This window comes from Lupinus angustifolius, chromosome LG08, assembly GCF_001865875.1.
Source record: "Lupinus angustifolius cultivar Tanjil chromosome LG08, LupAngTanjil_v1.0, whole genome shotgun sequence".
NCBI classification, from domain to species: Eukaryota; Viridiplantae; Streptophyta; class Magnoliopsida; order Fabales; family Fabaceae; genus Lupinus; species Lupinus angustifolius.
Window position 1 is genome coordinate 8,507,702 of NC_032016.1, and position 25,298 is coordinate 8,532,999.

The window sequence follows — 25,298 nt, forward strand, 5'->3', positions numbered from 1 at the left end:
TGTATTCAAAACAAAAATCATGTTACATAAAAATATTAAAAATGTCATATATATTCCATGAATGTAGATGTCTCATTGACAATGTTCATAATTTTCTACAAACATTTAATTTTCTACCGTGAACAACACTCTACAACATGTCAATGGTCAACATCTACAATTTATCAACAAAATAGTTTAATATCATCGAGTTAATCATCAATAACTTTTAAATTCAAAATTTATTATTTTAATGCTTATATACATTCATACAAAATAGATCAAGCTCATATGAATGCACGAATCTCCTATTAGTAATTCTAATAATCACAATAAAGTGATATATAAGAAGTAACGGAAAAATGGTTAGTGACGAGTCATTAAGCGGAGAAGTGAATCCTCGTTTTTCACGAAATTTTCGTGAATCAGCAGAATCCTCACTTTCACTTTCAAACTAGTTTCTGGGTAACTACTAAACCTTCTATTCTTTTTGCTTCAACCCCATGTCGTTTTTATCTTTCTTACCGCGTTTTGGTCTCACACTGGAACCCTAGTCTATGTGATTCAACTATACTGCTGCTACACCCTTCAATTCCCCTTCTCCAAAGATCAAATTTTTTCAACACATTTGGCTAATCGAAGCCCAATCCTCTCAATTCTCGTATTTTTCTCTCTTCCTTTTTCTTGCTTTCATCAATTCCATGTATGTGCTTAAAGTTAATGTCTTGATGGTTTTACACGTCTTAAGTTTAGGTTTCCCCTTTTCTAGGTTTTATTTCACTGTATTGTGCTTTTGATTTCAATCTAGTTTCAATTATACCCGTATAGTTTTTTATTTTGTTGTTATTTTTTAATAACATGGTGGAAATCCTTGTATTTTTTTGGGGTACTACCCAGGTTGAACTAATCCCTTTTGGGCTGCATGACGACTCATACCAACAAGTGCCGCCCCCAGTTCTCATCTTGAGATCCAGCAGGGCCTTACACCATTAGACCAATGCCTTGTTGATGAAATACTTGTATTTATAGATAATGATGGTGTCTATCTTGATCATAGCACTTTTTTGTTCCCTTCAACACTAATAATGTACTCCTATATTTTATGTTATGATGATATTTACTCTATTTCGATTAAAACTCTCCGTTGTATTGCTGATAAATGGGTTGTTTAATTAGGAAGCTGGAATGTGGTTTGGGTTTCAAGTAGATGCCCGACAACGAGGACCCTATTCCTGATTGCATCAACTCAACTTGGAGGGTTTGTTCTCTTCTAGGTGGTTTGTTTCTGGTTTAATATCAAAGCCTTATTCAAAATTAGTGAGTGAAGACGTTTTCTTTTGGAGAAGTTTTATCTTTTGTTGTCATGTGTAATGGGCTGCTCATGATGGTTTTTTACTACAGGTTGGCTCAGCATTTAATGGTTCTCTTTCTAGGTTGACTGTGGAAAGATTAATTGTAATTTAGAGTAAATGGACAATTATATATGTCTAAGTTCATCGGATGATGACCTAGAGGAGATAGAAGATCCAAGGAGGTCTCTCCCACAATGGGCTGCTCCTGAAAGGAATTCAGGTTGGTGATCTTTACCACAATCTCCCATCTTATAAAATTTCCGTATAAATTAGTATCATCGTGTGTGTGATATTGTGAGCAGACAATGGTGGGTGGTCTAAGAAGGGTAACTCTTCAGGAGGAGCAAATACTTCAAACACAACTTCGAATGTCAATAGTCATTCACAAATCAGACCTCATACTCAACCCTCTTCCAGCAACAACTCACTGAATCACAGAGTTTCACAAAGGGATGAACCTTCCTATCGTACCCAGAATGGAAACTCGGGTCAGCATCACACGGTCAACTCCCGAATTTCTAATGCTTCTGGTTCCGATTATGACAAAATGTCATCTCAAGAAGCTTTCAAGAGGACCCTTCCATTATCTCTTCAGTCATCAATAACAAAGGCTCTTTCATCTTCCTCATTTGCACCTGATATCAGAGCAAGCAGCTCAAAAGATCACATGAGTAGCAGTCACTTTCATGATACATATAATAGTCGTCGCCATGGAGTAGGGCCTACCATGACCGGTGACAAGAGCTACATTCGTGACAATTATAACAGGGGAAATGATGGAGATCGTTTTATGTTTCAAAATGGCGGGAGTAGGATTCTTCCTTCATCTTTGGCACATGGAAAGGCTATAAATCCACAGTTCGCCAGTTCCAGTGAATCTGCATACCGTTCTGGAGATATATATATATATATATATATATATATATATATATATATATATATATATATATATATGCTTATATGTACTATAATTATTTTGAAGCTCTAAGTTGTATGATGATCTTCCCTGTGTTAAGTATGAGGAGAAATCATTAGTCAAACCTGTTAAATAGAAATTATTTCCTGAACTGTGAGCTTCATTAGGGCCTTAATGTCACATTGTCATAGTTGACTCTTCGGGAAATTGGTGATAGATGTCGAGAAGTTGGGTTCAAGATGCAGTGCACCTGAATATAAGTGGAGTGAAGTTGATCCTCTTGGTTTTTTATGTTTTTGTTGTTTTTTATGTTTGGAGACATTTTCTTAGAAGGTATTGAACTATAAATGCGTGCATCAGGCATTCTTTTACATGCCCATTAGGTTATTAGTATTGTATTTTATTTCAGGGCGTTGAAATTATTATTCGATGTTGGTATGTCCATTGTGATGGTAGTAGGACTTATTCTCTTGGTGACATTTTACAACCTAACATTTAGTCTCATATAACATCAAGTCTTATAGCGTGCGTTAAAACTTCTCCTTAAGATACAAATGTACCACTCAAGCTTAAGGGGAAGCTTACAACATGACTATAAGATATGCAATGTTATATGGACTGAGTGTTGAGCTGTAAAATGTCAACAAGAGAATAAACTCCATGTAACAAAGATGAGAATGTTGTGTTGGATGAGTGAACACACTAGACAAGGTAGGATTAGAAATGAATGTATTAGGGAGAAAGTTAGAGTAGTTCCTATTGTAGAAAAGATAGTAGAATCGCACCTTAGATGGGTTGGACATGTGCGGAGGAGACCAATAAAAGTTCTCGTAAGGAGAGTAGATCAAATGGAGGTTATCCAAATTCCTAGAGGAAAACGGATGCCAAGAAAAACTATTCGTGAAATGATTAAGAAAGACTCTAGAGATCAATACTCTGTCAATGAACATGATATATGATAGAGCATTATGATACTGTTCGATCCATGTAGCCGACCCCACCTAGTGGGATTTGATTATTGTTGTTGTGTTGAGAATGGATGAAATCTGATTTGTTTTTCTATGGTGATTATTTTAAATAGTTACAAACAATGTGCATTTGATGCTTTTGAGCAAACTCATTAAGGGAACTTGGACATTAACAGGAACCCAATAACACCTAACTTAACATAAATTCTAGCCTAAATACAATGAAATACTCAACAATCGAGTCTTAGTCCTACCAGGTAGGGTCGACTACATAGATTGAACAACGCCATAATACTATGAAATACTAAAATTACAAAATACCCCAGTACTAAAAATACAAAATTAAATAAAGTAACAACCTACTAAGATAGTAACTTGTAACCCTAAATATCAGTGCTTGGTTTAGAGAATCATAAATCAGCTCCAAATCAAAATTTAAACCCTAATAAGTAATACTTGTTCTTTCTTGATGTAAGTGTGTCAACACGCCTGCGTCAATGTGAGAGATTAAATTTTGTGTCCTTGTTGATGTGAACCTCGAGGATCATATCACTTGTAAACACCGATAACCTTGTGCATTTTTATGCCTGAGATTCACTTGAATCACATCATATTTAATTGTGATTTGGGTATGGTTGTCGCAGGATCTCTATCGATCAAAGACGGAGACTGATTTACCTGATGGTCTTATGTCTGTCCCTCTTCTGAGACATCAGGTATTATGGCTTGTCAATTATAATTGCTGTTTTTTAAGGAGGGCAGTTTTATTTGTCTTAAGCTCTAATCACATTATAATGCAGAAAATTGGATTAGCGTGGATGCTTCAGAAGGAAAACAGAAGTTTGCATTGCCTGGGGGGTATTTTGGCTGATGACCAGGTGATCTTTTATGTATCTAGTTGGCAAATAACTTTCTCTTAATCATTTGCACTTGACATTTAAGGCTTTTTGTTTTTACCTGAATATCAAAACCATGTTCCAACAGGGCCTTGGAAAGACAATTTCGATGATTGCCCTTATCCTAATGCAGAGGTCATTGCAGTCAAAATCAAGAACAGATGATGCATTCAATCATAAAACTGAAGCTTTGAATTTGGATGATGATGATGATGATAATGGTATTGTTGATGTGGATAAGATTAAAAAGAATGAAGAAGCTGATGATATAAATCCTATTACAGAACCAAGCAGTTCAATACGGGCACCAAGTAGGAAAAGGCCTGCTGCTGGTACATTGGTTGTCTGTCCTGCAAGTGTTGTTCGACAGTGGGCCAGGGAGCTTGATGAAAAAGTTGGAAATGAAAAGCTTTCTGCTTTAATTTATCATGGGGGCAGTAGGACAAAAAATCCCGATGAGCTAGCAACATATGATGTGGTTATCACAACATACGCTATTGTGACTAATGAAGTTCCAAAGCAACCATTAGTGGACGAGGATGAAAGCGATGAAAAAAATGGCGAAAGATTTGGGTTATCTTCTGAGTTTTCTGCAAGTAAAAAGAGGAAAAAGACATACAATGGAAATAAGAAGAGTAGAAAGGGTAGAAAGGGAATTGACAGCTCTCTTGATTGTGGTTCTGGTCCTCTTGCAAAAGTAGGTTGGTTTAGGGTTATTCTAGATGAAGCTCAAACAATCAAGAACCATAGAACTCAGGTGGCTAGAGCTTGCTGCAGCCTTAGGGCCAAAAGAAGGTGGTGCTTATCTGGAACGCCTATCCAAAATACTATTGACGATCTGTATAGCTACTTTAGGTTCCTAAGGTATGATCCTTATGCTGTATATAAGTCATTCTACAATACAATTAAAGTTCCGATATCCAGAAATGCTGTCCAAGGTTACAAGAAGCTTCAAGCAGTCTTGAGGGCCATAATGCTACGTCGTACAAAAGGTGACTTTTCTTTCTCTAAATGTGTAGTTGCTGATTTCCTGACTGCGTAGATTGTACACATTTACTTTTTTCCTGGCATGACATAGGTTCAGTCTCCATTTAATTATTCTCGCTGGTCTCCTCTTACGATCATCATTTAGTTTATCTTTCGTAAATTCTTTTCATGTCCTGTTCAACCTTTTGTACTACCTGCTCCAGTATCAGCAGGAGTTCATTCTGAAGCCTAAGTATCTACTCAGCCATCACTCGAGGATACAAGGGACCTCTGTTGACCAGAAAACTTTCCTCTCCGAGACTTTATCCTTCATTTTTGTAGAATTAGAGAATTTATTGATGATGAGATTATATACCATGTAAATATGACCATGTTGTCCAAGTAAATTTCTCCTTTGTTGGTTAATTTTCATATGCTTTCTAATGATGGAATTATTCCTCCAATTCAATGAACCCATGCTTTATGTCTTTTACTATACACAGTATTTGGTTGGTTAAGGGATTGGGCTGAACATGTCATCCATCTAGGTTTTCATTTGTTTACTTGAGCTGGAGTTTCCTTGAAGTTGGTGTCAAATTTACTGCATGGGATGCTTATTTGCCACACTTGTGCATTTGTTTAGGTACTTTGATTGATGGGCAGCCAATTATCAATTTGCCCCCTAAAACAATTGAGCTCAGTAAGGTGGATTTCTCTAGTGAGGAGCGGGCCTTCTACACCAAGTTGGAAGCGGATTCACGTTCTCAATTTAAGGTTTATTTTCTTCTACATCTGTTATATTGGCTTGTTCAGTTTCCAGTGATTCATGTTGTTATTTTAAATAGCAATCGATGAGTGTCCTTTCACTAATGATATTTAAACCTAGTTTTTAGAAATTCAGTTCGATAGTGAGTCAAAGCGATTGTCTTCTTTAGTAGAATAGGTAGACATTCTAATATTTGCAGCCTTGAAATATATTCAAACAATTTCTTTTATTTTGTTAAAATTATAGGATCTAAATAGTGAATGAGGAAAAAAGAGAGAGGTTATCGATAATGTTATTATATTGCTATGATGTGTGAAATACAAAGCAATAACACCTATTTATTTACACTCTAATTATGTTGCACACGTCTACCCTCCCTAGATCTCACTAGGTGGGAGCCTCGTGCACTGAGGTGCCTTTTTTTAATATAATTAGGCTGCTTATGTTTACTCTTCTTAGATCCTACCATGTGAGAGTCAATAATAAGGTCAAGTACTAGTATAATACCAATATCATAAGTGAGGGTCCAATAATGCAATAATATTACAATTAAGGTTCTATCTCAAAACCAATAGCAATGAGAGTAGTCTGAAAGATATTTAAATCATTCTCGAAATAATGGGGTAGGTGATGTAGGACTTACTTCCCAACATGCCCTCTCCACATAAGTCAATCGGACCAGACGAAGGATTACCTTTGACCAATGACTAAATGACATTTTTTGACCCATGATAACCGGAGAGAAGTTGAGCTTTGGCTCTCATACCATGTTAATGTTTCATCTCAAAACCAATTGGCAATGAGAGAAGTAACCCAACAAGTATTTAAACCATTCGTGAGACAATGAGGTAGATGTTGTGGGCTGATGCAGATTGGGCTGGCTGTCTAAATGATAGGAAGTCAACTTCAGGTTCTTGTGTTTTCATTGGTGACAACCTTATCTCATGGAGAAGCAAGAAACAAAGTGTAGAAGCAGGATACCATATATCTTCACTAAGTTTCTCTGAGGTCCACGAGTATCATACATATGTGACAAGCTGGATGTGTTCGACATATATGATCCAAATTGAGGGGGAGTGTTGAGATCATTGAGATAAATAGAAGATTGCCAAGATAATTAGAAAACTCTCTATGTGGTTAAGATTAAATATATGATTATCTAATCATAATATGAATATGATTAGGATTAAATATATGATTGTCAAATCACATCATGTATGTGATTAAGATTAAATATATGATTATCAAATAAAAAAACTCAAACAATTTGTCACTTTCAAGTTGGTATTAGAGCTCACATCCTATGAGCCTGACAAAAAATTGGGGAAATCTTAATCATTCCGCTATCCTAGACGTCCTGTCAACTAACCACTATCAAGGTTGGTTCGTCGTCTCTGGTCAAACTCTTCCTTTCTTCTTTGTTCAATAACTCTTTGAGTAGTCTGACTATTTAGGCATTCTGTCATGTCTGTCCATCAACACTCAACCTCAAATATTTCGTTGACTAAATAAAGCTACAACTAGTCCAGAAAAAACTAAAGCAATTCACAAAACAATTTGTCAGTTGTCACTAAGTAAACAAAGTAGGAAAATGATGAAATTAGGAAGCAACCCCATTGCCTGGTCAGTTAGATGACTATTTGATTTCACTATATATTCTAAAGATTTTCTACACAAAGATACACTAAAAATATATTTTGGAGATATCTAACAAATTTGTCAGTAGTGGTTCTCTATTAACCTATCCACATTTTTTAATAAGCAAATAAATTTAATTAGAAGGGAAGAGAAAAGTAAAAAAAAGAAGGGGATGAACTATCCAGACAAACATAATAAAAAGAAAAACCTGAAATCCTATGTACAAAACATGTAACAAAGCATGCCAATCGCATTACATGTCTAGCAAAGAAACACCTCTAAAAACCCATGGGTAGACCACCAAAGGATTGCCAAAAGAGTAATCCTATCCAAAGCAAATGAAGTCTTGGGTTGAAACGGAGTCCATATAAACACCTCCATTAAGAAATATATTTGTTACACTACCTCCCGTCCTTTTCAGAATGCCCTTTTGAGGTTTTAGTTCTGATCATTTTTATAGAACCCTTTTCAAATTTGTACGCACATTTTATTATTTTGTTACCAAAGTATCCTTACATTAATTGATTGTAAAGAGAAAATAAATGAGACCCATTAGTGGAGGGCAATTTTGGAAAACTAAATCTAGTTGTTGACCAATTTAATGATATTAACAATATTGACTACCATCCTTAATTCATGTGAAACTACCCAAAAGGGTCTTATAAAAAGGATTGAAGGTAGTATAAGAGATGCTGTAATGAGAAATGTTATATTCTCATCTCTCAATCTTCATGTGATTCATCAATTTCTTGCATGCTTTTGTGTTGCAACTTCTAGAATATTCTTGTTTAAATTATCTTTTGGCGCTGAAGGTTTAGTTTTGAAATGAAAAAGGTTGTACTTTGCAGGCATATGCTGCTGCTGGCACAGTGAACCAGAACTATGCAAATATTCTTTTAATGCTTTTACGACTCCGTCAGGCTTGTGACCACCCACTTCTTGTTAAAGATTATAATTCCAATCCTGTCGGACAGGATTCTATTGAAATGGCAAAAAGGCTTCCAAGGGATTTACTCATTAATCTATTCAAGGAATTGGATACAACCTCTGCTATCTGCCATGTTTGCAACGTGAGTTAATTTTTCAAAAATGAGAGTTTTCATGTATATTTCCTTTGTTGTGAATATGCCCTATAAGAACCTGATGTTACAGATCCTTGTTATATATCATAGAAGTTTTGATGTTCCTATTGTAGATGTAGCTTTTTAGGTTTGACAATATAGAACTTTGGAGGTCACACTTCACATCCTTTATGGTTTGAGAAAATATGAAGTTTAGCCCTGACAATATTAATGTGTATGGATATGGTTATACTGGTAATGTTTTAAGAGTGTCACACATGTTGTCTGTGGATCCTTGTGGTATAAATGCACTCCTACAAAGTTGGGTAAATCTTATTCTTACCACTTAACCTTCAATTAAGAGAAAATGATGTGATTATGATGGAAATGAGTCTTAAACCACAAGGAGTTGTGGTTGTATTTTAAGACATGTTTATTATCCCAGGGTGATACATATTTTTTGGGGGGGGGGATGCTTTACAAAGGAGATTTTAGTGACGGTAGAATACATTCTATTGATTGGTTATTGAATCTTATGATTTTCTTACCCTATTTTGTTAAATTTTTAGATTTTGCTTTCTCAGTTAACCTGTCTTAGCTGAGTGGTAAACAATAGCAATCTGTGGTCAGTAAGGGCTCTTACTGATTTGTGCTGTGGTTTCTACAGGATCCACCTGAAGACCCTGTTATTACTATGTGTAGCCATGTCTTCTGTTATCAATGTGTATCAGACTTTTTGACTGCTGATGATAATACGTGCCCCGCAACTTATTGTAAAGAAACAGTTGGTGAAGATGTTGTTTTCTCCAAAGCTACTTTGAGAAGCTGCATCTCTGATGATCTTGGTGGCAGTAGTTCCTCAAATTCGCATCATGTTGATTATTCACTATTTCAAGATAGTGAGTACAATTCATCTAAAATCAAAGCTGTCCTTGAGATTCTTATGTCAAATCGTAAAATGAAGGCTCCTACTTATGGCTCACCGAATTCCTGTGGAGGCCGTGGAGATTTACTGTCTTCTGATATTTCATTTATTGAAGATTGCGATTCAGATGTTCAGGTTACAAAACACACAAAAAAATATTCAGAGCCCACGACTGAAGGACCAATAAAGGCGATAATTTTTTCCCAGTGGACTAGTATGTTGGACTTAGTCGAGGATGCATTGAAGCAATCTCGAATTCGTATACGATACAGGAGACTTGATGGTAGGATGACTCTACTTGCAAGGGACAAAGCTGTTAAGGATTTTAATACTGATCCTGAGGTTTGGCCCTCAACATTTGTAAAGCTGTTCAACCTTTTGATTATTTCTTTATGCAAATATTTAACCTAGTAAAATATTATGAGAATGAATATTGGGCGGTAAAATGTCAACAAGAGAATAACTCCATGTAGTAGAGATGAGAATATTGTGTTGGATGAGTGAAGACTAAACAAGATAGAATTAAAAATGAATGCATTTTTATGAAGTTGGAATAAATCCTATTGTAGAATAGATGGTAGAATCACGTCTAAGTGGTTTGAACATGTGCGGAGGAGACCATTAGCTCCAATAAGGAGAGTAGATCAAATGGAGGTTAGTCCAATTTCTAGAAAAAAAGGAAGGCCAAGAAAAACCCTAAGCGAAATGATTAGGAAACATATAGATATCAATGCACTGTCAATGAACATGAGTTAGAATTGAACATTATGCTGTCGTTCAATTCATGTAGCGGACCCCACCTATTGGGATTAACGCTTGGTTGTTGTTGTTAATGTCACCAAGTAATATGAGGACCTATTTCTTAGTAGCTGCAGTATCGTGAAATTTAATTCTCTTTTTCATGATTATTGTACTGATGCTACTTTATGTAAGTACATTTAGTATGGTTTGAACCATTTCTCGAAATTGCATTATTTACTCTGACTAACCAAATTTTTTTCAGGTAACTGTTATGCTGATGTCACTGAAAGCAGGCAATCTTGGGTTGAATATGGTTGCTGCATGCCAGGTTATTCTTTTGGATCTTTGGTGGAATCCAACAACTGAGGACCAAGCTGTTGATCGAGCTCATAGAATTGGGCAGACTCGTCCTGTTACTGTGACGCGTCTCACTATAAAAGATACAGTTGAAGACAGAATACTTGCTCTTCAGGTATTAATCTTCCTGTTAGTTGAATATGATTTTAGGTGCCAAAATGCCATCATAGTTGGTTGAGAATTTGGATTTAGAATCACCACGGTGAGGCTGTAGCTGCTAGTTGAGAAAGTGAACTGATATGAAGTTTTGAATTATTTGTTCTTCCCCGTTTCTTTTCTTTTTTAAAATATTGATTGATTGCCTTTTTGAATTTGTTGGTGAGCCTTTGTGCAATGGTAAGTCCTTGTACATCTATTCTCCCCAGACCACACCCAGACGGGAGCCACGTGCACTGAGCTTCGTGCACTGGGCCATCTTCTATTTTTATGACATCTTCTCTACTTTTGATGACATTTTTATTGATTATTGCATGGAGAGTAGATAGCATAGCATTTATGTTACATATTTGTAGAGGAATGTTAAATCTCAGACGATGTTGGGTTGGACTGTGTGGCATTGCAGGAAGAAAAGAGAAAGATGGTTGCATCTGCATTTGGTGAAGACCATGCTGGCGGTACAGCAACGCGTCTTACAGTGGATGATCTGAAATATCTTTTTATGGTCTAGGCTCTAGATTGTTTGCTGCTTACTATGGTGAATGATGATGATAGTCTTCTTCAAGTTTTGTTATAGACAGTTTAGGTATGGAGTTAGAGGGTGGCTGTTAAGGGGTGCCTGCTGACATGTGTTGCTCAACTTGTCTTGCTGATTGAAGTGGTAACATCTATTTTGAAGCCCACAACAGGGAATTTTTGTCCTCAGAACATGGATGCTATTGCTATGCCATGTAGCAGCATAATGTTTCCTGTAAATATTCTAATTATTATTTATATTGGTTATGAATATACAACCTTATGCTAGTTTAACTGTTTGTCTTATCTTTACCATTTTAAACCACCATGCATGGAAACCAAGGATATATGGTTGTCAAGGACCTACTTAGCTAGCTTCCATGCGCATATTTTGCTGCAGATCTGTGAAAGTTTGACCAAGTCAACATGAATTCATATTTTATGAAAAATATTTCATATATTTGAGTAAAGGGTATTTCTATGCATAAAGTATATGAACATTAATACTTTCTTAAGTTACAATACTATTCAATGTACACACACACATATGTGGCATGCAAGTTCTGTTAATAAATCACATTAAGAAAATGATAAGAGTAAAAGTGACTTTTCTTAAACTCTGAACTTCCAAAAGAGGTAAAAAAAGGCATTGCTTGAAGGCACTCCAACTTGAGGTCCCAACAAGGTAGACCAGATCCCTCAGTGATGGATTCACATGTGCAACTTTCACACACAAATAGAGAGAGAGGAGTCTTATACATGAAAGAAAGAAAGAAAGAAAGAAAGAAAGAAAGAAAGAAAAGGTGTCAGGGCAATGTCCACCCATCTATATACATGAATCATGTCTATATATATAAAGATTACTGTAATACCAAATACAGCAAATGACCTTTTCAATGATTCTTTTGACTATGCTAAGGGGTTACCCTTGGAATGTTTGACCACTCATCATATTATATTTGCTTCCTTGTAGATACTTGAAATGCAATACTTCTACACACAAAAACACTATAAAGTAGGTGCACTATAAAGTAAACCAGTTTCACAAGAATTGTTTTTAAACATACTTTTAGTAGCTTATAAATACAACATGTCTGAAAAGGGTGTACTGATGTGGTAGCGGTGAAGAAAAAAGATTTGGGAACAAAAAACTACAACCATATTTTTTTTCCAACAAAAAAACTGTTTTAAAAAATAGAAATCAAGGCCCCTATTTTTTTAACACTTTTGGAAACTTGGTTCTTGAAAGAGAGTGGTGCAAACAGGAGAAGAAAAAAGGGGTGTTAAATCATTCCGGAAGCCTTAATTACACAGGGCAGAAAACTTGATTATAATTAAAATTGCAATGGCCAAAGATCAGCACCATTCCCATTAATGACACTGCAAGGAAGTGTTATTTGCACCTTTTATCATGTGATCTAAAAAGGTTATATGTTAATCCCAAGTCTTGAATTTCAATTGTATTTGTCTTGAAATCCCAACAAACAAATACTTTTGTGACACTATATTGATATATCTGTAACGAAAGAAAAGCAAAGCAAAGCAACTAGATATTTTATTCATCACATAAAACTATTAAAGAGGCTAGCTATTTTTGGTAATTCTTCAGACATAATATTTCTCTTAACAGAACAATATGGCACTGCTACTTGGCCCAAAAATTTGTAAAATGGTACTAGGAATAAAGATCATGATGCTCATTACAGTACATGTATCATTGACAATTGAAGTGTTGTACTTAACTAATTTTAGCTCAACCAGTGATTTGAAAATCTCTGTTATACAAATTTTACAATAATAAAGTTGATATCCTATATATTGTCCTCTATTTGACAAGCCATGGTAATATGAAAGGAAGGTAGCAGTAAATGTTGCCATCTCACACCCAGCAGGATTCACTAGGAACTTACAAGGTAAAAGTTGTGCCGAGCTTTTCAGTGTGTATCCATCCTGGGATGAGAGAGTGCTGTCCTTACCTAACATGAATTTACCGGAACTCATCGTGGAAATCATATTCATCTTCATCTTCATCACTGAAAATAGCACCATAGAATACATAGGGGTTCTCAATCATCTCAGCCAATGTAAGGCGCCCGTCTTTGTCAACGTCTGCCTGTCATAACATTAACTATTTTCATGACTTTATACCATGTTAAATGATGAAATCAATGCATGATGTTATGCAACAGAGGTTGGAGTGTGTGCGAGTCATCTTTGTCAATATCTGCAGTCATAATACTATTATTACATTGTCTGAAATTAGTTCATGATGTTACGCAACAGATTATGGGCGTGCATAACTGTTATAAGAAAACCTTTCTCTTCCTACCCCTTAAACAGGCTAAAATATTCAGCAAAAGAAGTTTACTTAGCAGCAATGAGTGGGTTTGACTCTGGCTGTAGTGATGTATGCACTTATTATATCTGAGATGAAGACATCATTCCACCATAGGCAAATGTATTACATGCATTTTCTACTACTGAACTGGAAAGCACAGAAAAAATATAATAAATGAAAGATTTAATTAATGTAGGGTTTAACAATTAAAACAAACAACAACTATCTCAAGAAGAATTGCACAAAACAGATACACAATGAGAGCTCGAAAGTGGCCAAATTTTGGAGAGATCACATATTCACAGGGAAAGTAGAATTCTCAATTACCAATTAAAGTAAAAAATATTTTAGATGTAATCCATGTCAAGCCAGTAGAATAAAGAGTCACTTGCATGTTAAAATGACATTGCAAGCAAGAAATGACATCTTTATTAACAAAAAAAAGTATAATTATTTAAGGTTAAATTTAGTACCTGTGAAATGATATACTCTGCTTGTTGCTTGGCATAATAATGCTCAGATGGGTGGATTTTCCCAATTATGGGCAGCAATTCAATATCTGACAAGTACCTACAAAGATTGAGATGATACCTTAAAAATAAATGATAGTATGGAAGAAGGAAACTACCATAACTATTCAAAGAAAACTGATTAATGATGAGAGGAAAATAAAAGACAAATACCCATCACCGTCTCTGTCAAGCTGAGCAAACAGAGCTCTAGCTGGAGCATCCATGGAATTATCAGAATGATGTGAATCATTGTGATTCTCTTCGTCATAGTTTCTTACCAAATCAAAGATCCCATGGAAAAATTCCTTAAAGTTGACCTTCCCATCATTATCCGTATCTCTTTCCCTGTAAAGAAATAGGGATTTCGAGCAAGCGTAAGCCAAGACAGTGATATAATCAGCTAACTGCATATAAATTGAAGATTCTCATTAACTTGAGCAAAATAAGATTAACTGCAAGTATTGTCAGCCCCAAGAAACAACTCAGTTGGCAGAGCTGCGAGACATGAAGTGTAAGTGCCAGAGTTCAAACCCCTAAGAAGTGCCCCCATTGAAAAAATAATTTTTTTCTTCCAATAAACTGATTCAAACAAACACCCGTGAGATCAAATCTCTGACAGAGACACATGCCACGGATAATCAGCTTTGACCAAGAACATATCATTTGTGGTTTCCGTTTTGACCAAATTTCATCATTGTTTAGTAAATATTTTCTTCATTTATCAAAATATATGAAGATACACATTTAGAGGGTGGCACAACAATAAAGTTGCTGCTTGCCTTATAATCTGGATGTCATGAGTTCAAATCCTGGAAACAACCTTTTCTCTTGTGAGGGCAAGGCTGCATAAATCTACCCTGCCGCCCTTTTATATTAAGATACACACTTAGACACTTCAGAAAATAAAAGGATCTATCATACATTGAACTATGTTGAGAGACAGTGTTACAAACAGAAATCACTTATTCTGAAAGAAACTGATATTGAAGCTGTCATTGGTTTAAAGAGATTTAAGTTACCTGACTTCCTCCTTGCACAACCATTGATGAAGCTTTGGGCTTTTGCTGTCAGCTGGGTGCAGAAAGCTAGAAGAGAACAAAAAAATAATTAACGAAAACGATTAGCAGAGAGTGTGTGCAGCCAAGAAGATTTTTTAAAAATTAGTAGGAACTCACTCATTGAATTCAGTTAAGTTTAGAAGACCATCTCCATCTGCATCAGATGCATTAAAATTTTCTTCTTTCCACCAGCCCATATCATAACCAAAAGAACTATTATCTGATGAAAAACAAAAATTAGGAAATTCAATCCTATAATGATCAAATAATCAAAAGCATGAGAGCCAAAACACGAAGTATTTAAAAGAAAGGATCACTTACATTTGCAAAGTTATCAATGCTGAAACAGAAATCAGCATCTATTGTAATTTGGCAAATGCTAACTAGTGAGTGCCCTTAGGATAATATATTAATATATCACTTTCTTTTAAAGACTTTCTATATTTGATTCCTTAACTGGTCTAAGAAGACCCTTATATAATTCTGATACAGAACATAGTGCCAAAATTTGCAACCATTGACTGATCTTTTGATCCCACAACAAGTAGTCTAGACTAATTGACAGCGATCTAGAATCAAGCCCCACCACTTGGAACAGAAAATCGGCGAAACAAAAGCACGAAACAGATTCCAAAAATGCAAATTTAGTGAAGCTCATTATGATACAAGACCGGTCCTGTTAACACTCAATTATTTATTCACAAGCTTCCTAACAAATCATAATTCTTACAACATAAAAACATAAAGTTATTACTGTGAATGAAGTCAATGAACAATTTATAGTACTAACAACATAACCCATCAAAGAGGAAAAATAAAATATCAAAAAATGAGAAACAAAAACCTGAACTTTGAACCCAACTAGGAGGATGATACTCAGAAAATGAAACAAAACCATCATGGTTCTTGTCATGAAGTTCAAAATCCCTTTGTGTTCTATGCAAGACTTCATTTTGAGCCTGATGAACATTCCAGTGAGTCAACTCGTTCTCAGTAACAAACCCATCAATGGGATCCACATCAATCTTAGGGAATAACACAACCAATCTATCAGTAACATTAAACTTATCCTCATCATTCAAGTAATCCTCAGCATCCATAAAATCCTCCCACTCGGTCTGTGACTCATTCCCAGGTACTGAGTCATGTAGAACGAGTTCAGGATGAGAGTGTTGCTTCTCCCATTGTTTGTCCTCACGGCGGCGCTCTAGCTCAGCAACGAGGGGGTCGAATGAGACGGGGTCGTGGTGGTGGGAAGGGGTGAGGGTGAAGTTGGAACGGAGGATGAGGCGGCGGTGACGGTGGTGGTGGTGGTGGTGGAGGGTGGAGTATTTGGTGGTTGGAGAGAAAGAGAGGAAGAAAAGGATTAAAAGTGAAAGAGTGATATAAATAAGTAATGAAGATTTGTCCATTGAAGTATGCATCAAAATCAAACTCTAACAATATCTCACTGTGTTGGATACTTCAATCAACAACCTTTAACTTCCATTTTTTATTTTCCATTTTAAATTTATAAATTGTGAGTCTTCAAAAGATAAGAGTTATAATAATTAAAGAAATAAGAAATATTGGCAATACTTGTAGAATATTAAAATTCCTTATAAGTTTAATGGATATAACAATTTATGCCTTTCAAAATTGCTTAAAGATCATTTAAGTGCTTCACTGGATTTAGAGTAGGGAGTTTTGTGATTTATAGTTAGGGATTTTATAAAGTTGTTTTGGTCGATTAAGCTTAATATGAAATCATAGTTAATAACGAATAAATGCAACCATAAGAATTTTACTTGTTCCTATAAGAAGTTTAGTTATCTATGACACCCTAACACCCTTAGACCCTTATTATATATGTAACCATGGAAGTTAACTCCTGTACTCAACAAAGTCTTGTTAGTTATAGTGTCAAAGTTTGTGTTTAACCCTCACTAAATAGATTTGGGTCATAGTATACATGTATCCTCATCACTATTTTTCTGAAACTATCAATCTTGATAATTTCTGTAGCTGTTCAAAGGAATGGGAAATTACTGTCAACGAGATGATGGTCTAATGGTGTAAAGTTCCGCTGGATTCCAAGATCGAGAGTTCCATTCCTGGGAGCAACACTTGTTGAGAGAGGTAACCACGAACCCCAAAAGAGATTAATTTTTTACCCAAAAAATGAAAAGATAATCTTGGTAGTACCAAAAAAAAGTAATGGAAATAACTACTATATACTATATATATATATATATAGTATATATGATTTCCCCTTCAAATTTGTTTCCCCTTTCAAGGCACAAAAGACAAAGCAGAAGAGATGCAAAAAGAACATCTATTAAGAATTATGATCCTTCCATGTTGGGGCATGAAACTATGTGGCAATGATTTGGTAAGTTCCTTTTCCATAAAACATTAAATGGTTGCTTATATTCCTTTCTACAAAATTTGAACATATCAAATCTTCCTTTCAATAACCTGTGATGACATGTTCCTAAATATAATACTTTTTTTTCCAAACACAGACAAAAATTCAATCTTCAAATTTTGTATACTTTTTTTTCATTTAGTCTTCATGATGATCCATAGCTGAAATAGTCACCTTGTTCACTTCTAACCCTATATACCTCTGTGGATAATAAGGACTCATCAACCAAAGTGAGAAGAGCTCTTGAATACTTCTCATAAGCTAGTTGGTATACAAGAAGTTCCTCCACATCCATGGTACTTAACACTTCTCAAAATCATCAATCAGTTCTGACTAGGATGAATAAGTATGGGAGAAAAGTTGACAATTTTGCACATGGAGTCCTAGAACATGGTACTTAATCTTGAGAGGATGATATTTCATTTGCTTAGTTGCAAGATGCAGACTATGCTCTGTATAACTATGTATGATGCCTAGTTTGCAATGATTGGAAAATAGAATCATGTTTTGTACTGATGGCTTGAAACTGTTACTGTGATATGCAGTGAGATTGGGTTTATGGATTGAAAACTGAAGTGTGTCAACCAAAGTCAAAATGTGAAGAAGCCTTCACAGAAGTATATAGAGCTTGTTATACGGATGATTTTGATTTCTGGTTTATGGGTTTCTAAATTTTCAGAAAGCATTGAGATGTCTTGTAGCTCATGCTTAGACGAAAACATAGGTACGAGTATCAGTTATTTTTTGAAGGAAAAGGTTTCAAAAATGTACAATTTTTTACATCATCTTGTTTATGGTAAAAAAAGTTATTGTTTATTGAAGTTTTGGTTCCTTCGTCCAACAGATAAATGAAGTTCCTAAAAGTTTGAATTTTAACATCACAAAATTATACATTGGCCACATTTCACTCTGGCCATTTCTGATAAAATCTGCAAGCATATTCAGTATCAGATGACCAGAAACTAATTGGGCTATAATTCATTTAAATAAACATGATTCCATATGCCATGGGTCTCTTCTGTTTTTTTATTTTATCAACAATGATAAGATTGCAGTTATTAGATTAGCTTCCATATTAATATTAACAGACCAAGACATAATCTAGTAAAGTAAAGCTAACCAATATTGTCTCCAGCACAGCCTCACTCGCAACTACCTGTAACCTGCAATGAAAGATGAGAATGGTAGGGTGTGGGTTTGACACATATTCTAAGAAATTAAACTCTCTGAAAGTGGATTCCTAATTTCATTTTTAACTATATATGTTTCTGGACCATATTGCTATCTTCATCCAAAATCATTGATTTTCCATACTACAAACATGGTCTGCATGTGGGGGTCGTGGGGCATAAGGATGAAGTGGAAATGATATGGCCACATTTCCTCATACCATGGACAAGTTTCGAATTCAGATTCTTCTGATTAAATCATAGGGCAAGGGCCATTACGAAATCTGACACAGCTTACAGAACACACAATTCAAGTATAATATTTCAGCTCAAAAAGTAAACCTTCCAAAGGCTAATTTTTATGCCAATGCCTCTCCTATGAGACAATGTGGTTTTTCTTCTTAGCCTCTCTATGCAGCTCACACAAGGGAAAATATCAGAGGGTTTCTTTATCAGACATGCAAAGAGATTAGCTATATAGTAGCGAATGTGCTCCCATTGTTTGTTATGGTCTTTTTCATTCATCGTATTTCCCTTGTTTGTTATGGCCTTTTCATTCATCGTATTTATTATTCGCTGTGTCTTGTACTCCTCCTTTCCTTCCCCCCTAGTTCCTAAATAATCTTTCAAGTTTCATCTAACCTAATCAAACTTTCCAAGGCTATCTGCCACAAGTAGAATGACAACAAATGGGAAGAAAAACAAAATTGACCAAGATCAATTTCACTAAGCAGTGTTTAATCCATGGAATTATACCACAAATCCAACAATCGAAATGACCGCAACAAAAGGCAGGCATAATTTTATTCAGGAGAAACTGCAAATTCCGTTGAAGTAGTGTTATACAAAAGACTATATACATTGATCTGAGAGCATCAGCTAAGAATTCAACTACATGAAGCTTCAAATAAATAACATTGTGCAACCTTTGTTACAAAAGGGGGAAATAAAAAAAGTTGACAAAAGATTAAAAGCACCAAATTATATTATACAAATGGCACAGCAGAACTGAACATAACATACCAGATTGATCGAAATCAACCCGATCCACCACCCGAACCGGAAGCTCCATTTGAAGAACTATTCATCACCCTCTTATTCTTCCTCTGTTGTTCATATTCCTTATCTTCAGTTGGAAGCTCAAACCTACAAATAGGGCACGAATTTCTTGAACCCAACCAAGGAACAATGCAATCTCCATGGTATTGATGCCCACACGGCAATCTCTTCGCCGCATCACCAACACCAACCATATCCTTACAGATAGCACACGCCAGAACATCCTTCTCTGACACGATCTCCACCATCGGCAACGCCTCCACCGCGGACTTCGCCGCCGGCGGTGCTCCCTTCTTCCCACCACCATCTGTCTCCGCCAGCGTCTGCAGCAACGCCTCGTACTCAGCTGCGTCGACGTAATCCTCCGGATTCCCAACGTATCGATCAGATTCCGGTACCTGAAGACGAAACTGGATCGAATTATCATCGAGACCAGACAGAATATCAGACCAATCCAAGATCCTATTCCTCATGCTCCTTGTTCGCATCGCCAAATCCCTAATTCGAAGACGAAGAACCTCTCGCCTCCTCCTACTCCTCCTCAGATCTTCATCATCTCCATGAAGATCCATATTGCCGTTTCGATCCCGCTCTTCTTCTTCTTCTTCTCCATCATCATTATCGTCATCGCCTTCCTCATCATCGTTCCATCCACCAAGCTCGATCCTGAGGAAATCGCTACCAGGAGAGCGAGAACGAGGAGGCGGAGGAGGAGGAGGGGGAGGCGCGTCGTGATCACGCGCGGATTGAGCAATGAGGCGAAGAACATGGAGAAAGTTGGAAGCAAATTGAGAATGATCGGAATCGGAAGAAGGAGGGGATGGAGAATGATTAAGGAGAGGAATTTGTTCAACGAAGCCGTTTTTGCAGTCGGCGCATATGAGATCGAAGAGGTTGGGGAGGGTTTCGGTGGAGACGCGTTTCTCGCAGTGGTAACACCAATACGGCGACGTTTCGGGAGTTGACACAGAAACGGGTGGTTGAGACGGTGCTTCCGACATGGTGAGGGGATTATTGTTTGTCTTATCCCAATTTTTCTGCCTTATATACTGCTTCTTTCCGTCCACTCACAAAACATATTTATGTATTTTCTCTCACAAATTCTACATTATGCCTTATATAGTTATGTCAAATCAAACCAACATTATATTTATAAAAAAATTAATGTAATTATTATAATCATCTAATTTCTATTTTCTTATAACATTATTCAATTTTGTATGAAAAAAATCATATAATCATAAAAAAATATCACCTAAATATTAATTGCAAATTGACATTAGCATTATCACCTTAAATTAAACTTAGTTACTGATTGACTTACAATTTGATTTACTTACCGACTTACGTACTTGCTGCCTAACTTACTTAATCATTTACTTATTCACGTAATTGCTTATATTGATGACCAATGTAAAATGATTACTCCCTTATCTCACGTATCATTTTAGTGTTTTTATTTGTTATATTATTAGATGTTTTTGGTAAATGAAGAAGTATTAATTATATTTTCCCTTATTTTACTTGATTGCATCAAAATTATATTTCCCCTTATTTTCCCTCACTTTCACAATTTTAATTTCAAAATTTTATTTACATTAATCCATTTTCTTACAAAAATTTGATTGGAATATAAAAAAATCAATTAATTATATGGAAGGAGAAAATAAATGATCTCATTAATGTAAAACAATTTTAGAAAACTGCTTTTAATTGTTTACAAATTTAATGATATTAACAAATGCTTTTAATCGTTCATAAATTTTATGTTGAAAAAAAAATAGACTTGTTATGAAATTAGGACATCCATTTTTTAGGGACCTAATCCAATCATATTTATATTACTGGTCATTAACTAATTCAAGTGGTATAAGTTTAATTTCCCTTAAAACATAGTTTTGTGTCCCAAACCTGTAATACTACTACTAAAATAAGGGATTGTAGATCCCAATTTGTACAAGTTTTCTTCAATTTGAAGCCAATAACAGCTATTAATCCTTCTCCTACAAGCTGCTTCCAGGAGTAGACACCTCAGTACTGCAAACTGGGCATACCTGCACACAAAGAACCAAGGGAATAACATTTCTATTCAAAACTATTTTAAAGCTTGAAAGCTAGAACATGCACATGGAAATTGAAAATTAATAACTATATGAGGATGTGTGAATTAATTGTGTGTGTATGTAGCAAAATGTAAAGAATTAGAAAAGATATACATCAAGTGGGAGAAGGCATAACCATACCTTGTTTATCTTCAACCAGTTGTTAATGCACTCAGGATGGTACAGATGTTTGCAGTTAAGAACTGTCAAGGACTCACCATCCTCGTAGTCCACACGGCAAATGACACACCTGAAAGAGGGCCGTAACAATCAGGCACGACAGTATATCATGGTCACGGCTAGTTATAACTTAGAAGTAACAGAATTTGGACATACGAATCGTTGCTTCGATGTTGATCACCACCGGTCTTGTAGTTAACCGAAGGCAAATTGGCGATAGTATCAGTTGAAAGACCTCTGCTCTCAGTTCCAACTACTTCACCCAAGGCCAGTAGTTCCTGAAATAGCGGAAGCTCGCTCTTAAAACAAAAGATAGGAGACAGGAGAATGAGTATCATTAAACAAACTTCGGTATGGATCAAAGTACCTCATATGAAAGTTCATCTGGATCAATATCCTCCCATGCATCCTGCAGAATCAGATGGTTCATGAGAAGCATTCGTAGAATGAGTCAATGTTAATCCAACCCGATTAATTATGTGATTACTATAACATTTTGGGGAATTAGGGTAATTTTGGGGTAGATGTGGCTTCGGTTTGGGATGTATAATTAGGCTAGGGTTTGTGTATGGTTTGTAGGATGAAGGTGAAGGTGGAAAAGAATGGAAGGTGAGGAGCGCCACAAGCAATGCTGCTTGATAAGCTATGGGGTTCGCCACAAGCAAGGATGCTTGATAAGAACAAGTATGGTGGTGGCCACGGCCAACCTAGGTTTAGGAGAAGTGCTCTCAACTAAAACAATTCAAATTTACTCAAAATAAAACTTAACCTTTATTAATGATTTGATCAAACTATAAATAGGCAAAGTTGCCTTGGCTGAATAGATAAAATAGAAGATAGAAATCAAATTATCTTCTAATAAACATAAAAATAAAATCCTAAGTAATATCAATTGGTTGAGCTGAATTGCTTGTTTGACTTAGTCTTGAGTGTAATTCGGTTTTGGTGGATGGTTGGCCGAATTTGTTGAGGAGAAGGAAGAGACTTGATCAATTTGACTTCATCTTGAGGAACTAATCATATTTAATTTGAATCCAATCTGATTTGTTGTTGGTTGGAGATGAGATTAGGATTCCCTATTTTATAGCCTTGTGCACCTTAAAAGATTGAGCTTCCTATCTTCTTTCCTTGTTTCTAGCCGTGTGCATCTTTGGGAGATTGATTAATCTCTCTTTAATCTTCATATAATCTTCTCTTTATCTCCAAGTTTGAAAACGTGTGCCATATACCCTTGAATTCAAATTCAAATCTATCTTCTTTCAAATCCAAATTCAAATTCAAATTCAAATTGCTAAAACAAACCTATCTTCTTTTAAATTCGTTTTCCCTCCATGCCTTATCTCCTTGTTTGCCTTAGAGATAAAGTGTTAGCTGAATTGCCTTATCTCCTTGTTTGTCCTTATAGATAGAGTTCCTTACGTGCCTCCTTCCTTGAAATGATCATGCATTGACTTCCATTTGCCCTAGCCACGTGAAAGGCTTACCCTTGAACCTAAGTGAACTACTTGGTCACGAAATATGGACCATGTTACAAATAAGTCCCAACCCATATTACATGAATTAAATACTAAAAATACTTGAAGGAAATTAAACCTAAGACTACATGAGAATGCAATCTCATTTATTTGAATAATGCAAATAAAATAAACCAAACTATGCTATAAATTCTTTGCAAGAACATGGCCTCCAAAAATCATAGGTTGCCCCCCTTAGTTTACATCAACACATATTAATAGCAGCGCTGCAAGACTGCAATATACTATAACACATACTATTTTGACCCATGCAATTCATGGATCAATATAATGCTCACTCGCAAACGATGCATGTTGTGAAAGTGTGGCATCAAATCACGGTACTTAAGAGAAAAGGCAATGTCATGACCCATGCTAATTCACTTATCTATAAATATGCCAATTCTTAAGAAGAATGAGCTAACAGATTTTCCGTGCCATAGCATATCTACATTATCTAATAAAACATCGTCAACCACAAATGTGTAAATCATTCAATCAAATATTAAATGAATCTTGTCTCGTCTGTGACAAGTATGCTTCGATGCAAATGAAAACACTCAACTATCATAGTTGAGTTTCAAAACACGAGCTAATATCCGTCCATAAGTAAATGTTAGATACAATCTCCATGAATATCTTTAAGTCTATATACACATAGAATAAAGATGATTACCTGAGAATTAGCACCATGCTCCTCTCCTGTAATCGAAAATGAAACAAGCAATTCTCACGGCTGGATAATTTGAACAAAAAAAATCCACAGATTTCACGTTGATAGCATACTAAACTTACGATCACTTATACCAGCAAGAGCGAAGAGTCTAGCAGCCATTTCCCTCTCTTCGGCCTCTTGTAATGCTCTTGCATAAGCTTCATCACTTGTAAATACAGCAGGGTCAAATTCAACCCTTGGGCTATCATGAGCATGGACATCAAACACATCTTCATCCTCGTATCCCTCCACATCCTCGATATCATCATCTTCATCATCATCCTCATCCTCGTCAATGGCATCATGAAGATCATTAGAGTCACCTTCATGCAAATAGCTTCCACCTTCCCAACTTCCATGGTCACTTCCATCATTATTCATTCTAAGCATCATATATGCCCTCTCCTATTCAATAATAAAACCAATTAAACCTACGACTTCTGGAAAGATAAATGTTCGCAGTCTTATCCGTAGACAGACAGAAAGACTGTTTCCAGTATTTAAACTCGCGACCTTCCGGTCAAAAGGGTTCGGGCAATATAATTTGTAATTGAGTTGATTTATTAAGGGATAGATAAATAGATACCTGCTCCTGAAGGGTTCGGGCAAGGGCTAGGTCAGCATCGACTTGGATGAGATTAGTGAAAGGTGTTCTACGAGGGGATGAAGCAGATCCAGTTCCTATAGCATCGTCACGTTCAATCATGTGTTCCTCTAGAATATTCAAATTCGAATGTTGTTGTTCTTCGTTGCGGTTATTGTTGTTGTCTTTCTCCATAAGAAGAAGAAGAACAATCACAGAGAATGAACAAGGCTTAAAGACGATGATGATGATGAAAATGTGATTATAAGACTATATATATTGAAAATTGAGGAACGTTAGAAATAGGAACAATGAATGAGCAAAAACACCTTCCGTGGGCTCCACAATTTCCCAGCTTTTAACCTGGAGCCACACTTGTTGACGGGGTCAGCCACACGCGCCGAAAGAGATTAGTTACTTATAC

The 25,298-nt window shown here is 35.9% G+C and overlaps 4 protein-coding genes across 7 annotated transcripts; 1 reads left to right on the forward strand and 3 right to left on the reverse strand.

Annotated features, from left to right (window-relative positions):
* LOC109354501 (helicase-like transcription factor CHR28) lies at positions 317-11,531 on the forward strand. Its single transcript, XM_019597050.1, has 12 exons — positions 317-444; positions 1,160-1,296; positions 1,381-1,551; positions 1,634-2,243; positions 3,823-3,931; positions 4,016-4,093; positions 4,200-5,103; positions 5,721-5,851; positions 8,330-8,551; positions 9,210-9,809; positions 10,471-10,680; positions 11,128-11,531. Exons 3-12 carry the CDS (start codon positions 1,449-1,451, stop codon positions 11,230-11,232), a joined length of 3,072 nt encoding a protein of 1,023 aa, XP_019452595.1. The 5' UTR covers positions 317-444; positions 1,160-1,296; positions 1,381-1,448; the 3' UTR covers positions 11,233-11,531.
* Positions 12,904-16,630, reverse strand: LOC109354504 (reticulocalbin-2-like). Its single transcript, XM_019597057.1, has 6 exons — positions 15,990-16,630; positions 15,263-15,365; positions 15,107-15,172; positions 14,259-14,432; positions 14,049-14,145; positions 12,904-13,350 (listed from the first exon to the last, which is right to left on the reverse strand). The coding sequence occupies exons 1-6, from the start codon at positions 16,567-16,569 to the stop codon at positions 13,225-13,227; spliced, it is 1,146 nt and encodes a 381-aa protein (XP_019452602.1). The 5' UTR covers positions 16,570-16,630; the 3' UTR covers positions 12,904-13,224.
* On the reverse strand, positions 19,498-20,881 carry LOC109354505 (E3 ubiquitin-protein ligase CIP8-like). Of its 2 annotated transcripts, XM_019597059.1 has the most exons (2): positions 20,770-20,881; positions 19,498-20,739 (listed from the first exon to the last, which is right to left on the reverse strand). In XM_019597059.1, exons 1-2 carry the CDS (start codon positions 20,779-20,781, stop codon positions 19,759-19,761), a joined length of 993 nt encoding a protein of 330 aa, XP_019452604.1. In that variant the 5' UTR covers positions 20,782-20,881; the 3' UTR covers positions 19,498-19,758. The 2 variants fall into 2 exon arrangements, with proteins under 2 accessions (XP_019452604.1, XP_019452603.1); XM_019597058.1 differs by having other exon boundaries at positions 19,498-20,875.
* Positions 21,641-25,219, reverse strand: LOC109354506 (E3 ubiquitin ligase BIG BROTHER-related-like). Of its 3 annotated transcripts, XM_019597062.1 has the most exons (8): positions 24,878-25,219; positions 24,372-24,696; positions 24,253-24,278; positions 22,430-22,471; positions 22,219-22,340; positions 22,024-22,132; positions 21,764-21,834; positions 21,664-21,719 (listed from the first exon to the last, which is right to left on the reverse strand). In XM_019597062.1, exons 1-7 carry the CDS (start codon positions 25,067-25,069, stop codon positions 21,784-21,786), a joined length of 867 nt encoding a protein of 288 aa, XP_019452607.1. In that variant the 5' UTR covers positions 25,070-25,219; the 3' UTR covers positions 21,664-21,719; positions 21,764-21,783. The 3 variants fall into 3 exon arrangements, with proteins under 3 accessions (XP_019452608.1, XP_019452606.1, XP_019452607.1); XM_019597063.1 differs by having other exon boundaries at positions 21,641-21,834; positions 24,384-24,696; XM_019597061.1 differs by having other exon boundaries at positions 21,641-21,834; positions 24,878-25,218.

Excerpts from the sequence above, each read along its gene's own strand:
- LOC109354501 (XM_019597050.1), top strand. The coding sequence starts at position 1,449 with ATGGACAATTATATATGTCTAAGTTCATCGGATGATGACCTAGAGGAG. Across the intron at positions 5,104-5,720 it reads AATGCTACGTCGTACAAAAG|GTACTTTGATTGATGGGCAG; the intron begins GTGACTTTTCTT and ends GCATTTGTTTAG. Across the intron at positions 8,552-9,209 it reads CTATCTGCCATGTTTGCAAC|GATCCACCTGAAGACCCTGT; the intron begins GTGAGTTAATTT and ends TGGTTTCTACAG.
- LOC109354506 (XM_019597061.1), bottom strand. The coding sequence starts at position 25,069 with ATGGAGAAAGACAACAACAATAACCGCAACGAAGAACAACAACATTCG. Across the intron at positions 22,341-22,429 it reads CAGATGAACTTTCATATGAG|GAACTACTGGCCTTGGGTGA; the intron begins GTACTTTGATCC and ends CCGCTATTTCAG. Across the intron at positions 22,133-22,218 it reads CAACATCGAAGCAACGATTC|GTGTGTCATTTGCCGTGTGG; the intron begins GTATGTCCAAAT and ends GCCCTCTTTCAG.
- LOC109354505 (XM_019597058.1), bottom strand. The coding sequence starts at position 20,781 with ATGTCGGAAGCACCGTCTCAACCACCCGTTTCTGTGTCAACTCCCGAA.
- LOC109354504 (XM_019597057.1), bottom strand. The coding sequence starts at position 16,569 with ATGCATACTTCAATGGACAAATCTTCATTACTTATTTATATCACTCTT. Across the intron at positions 15,366-15,989 it reads TAGTTGGGTTCAAAGTTCAG|ATAATAGTTCTTTTGGTTAT; the intron begins GTTTTTGTTTCT and ends GTTTTTCATCAG. Across the intron at positions 15,173-15,262 it reads AACTTAACTGAATTCAATGA|CTTTCTGCACCCAGCTGACA; the intron begins GTGAGTTCCTAC and ends GTTCTCTTCTAG.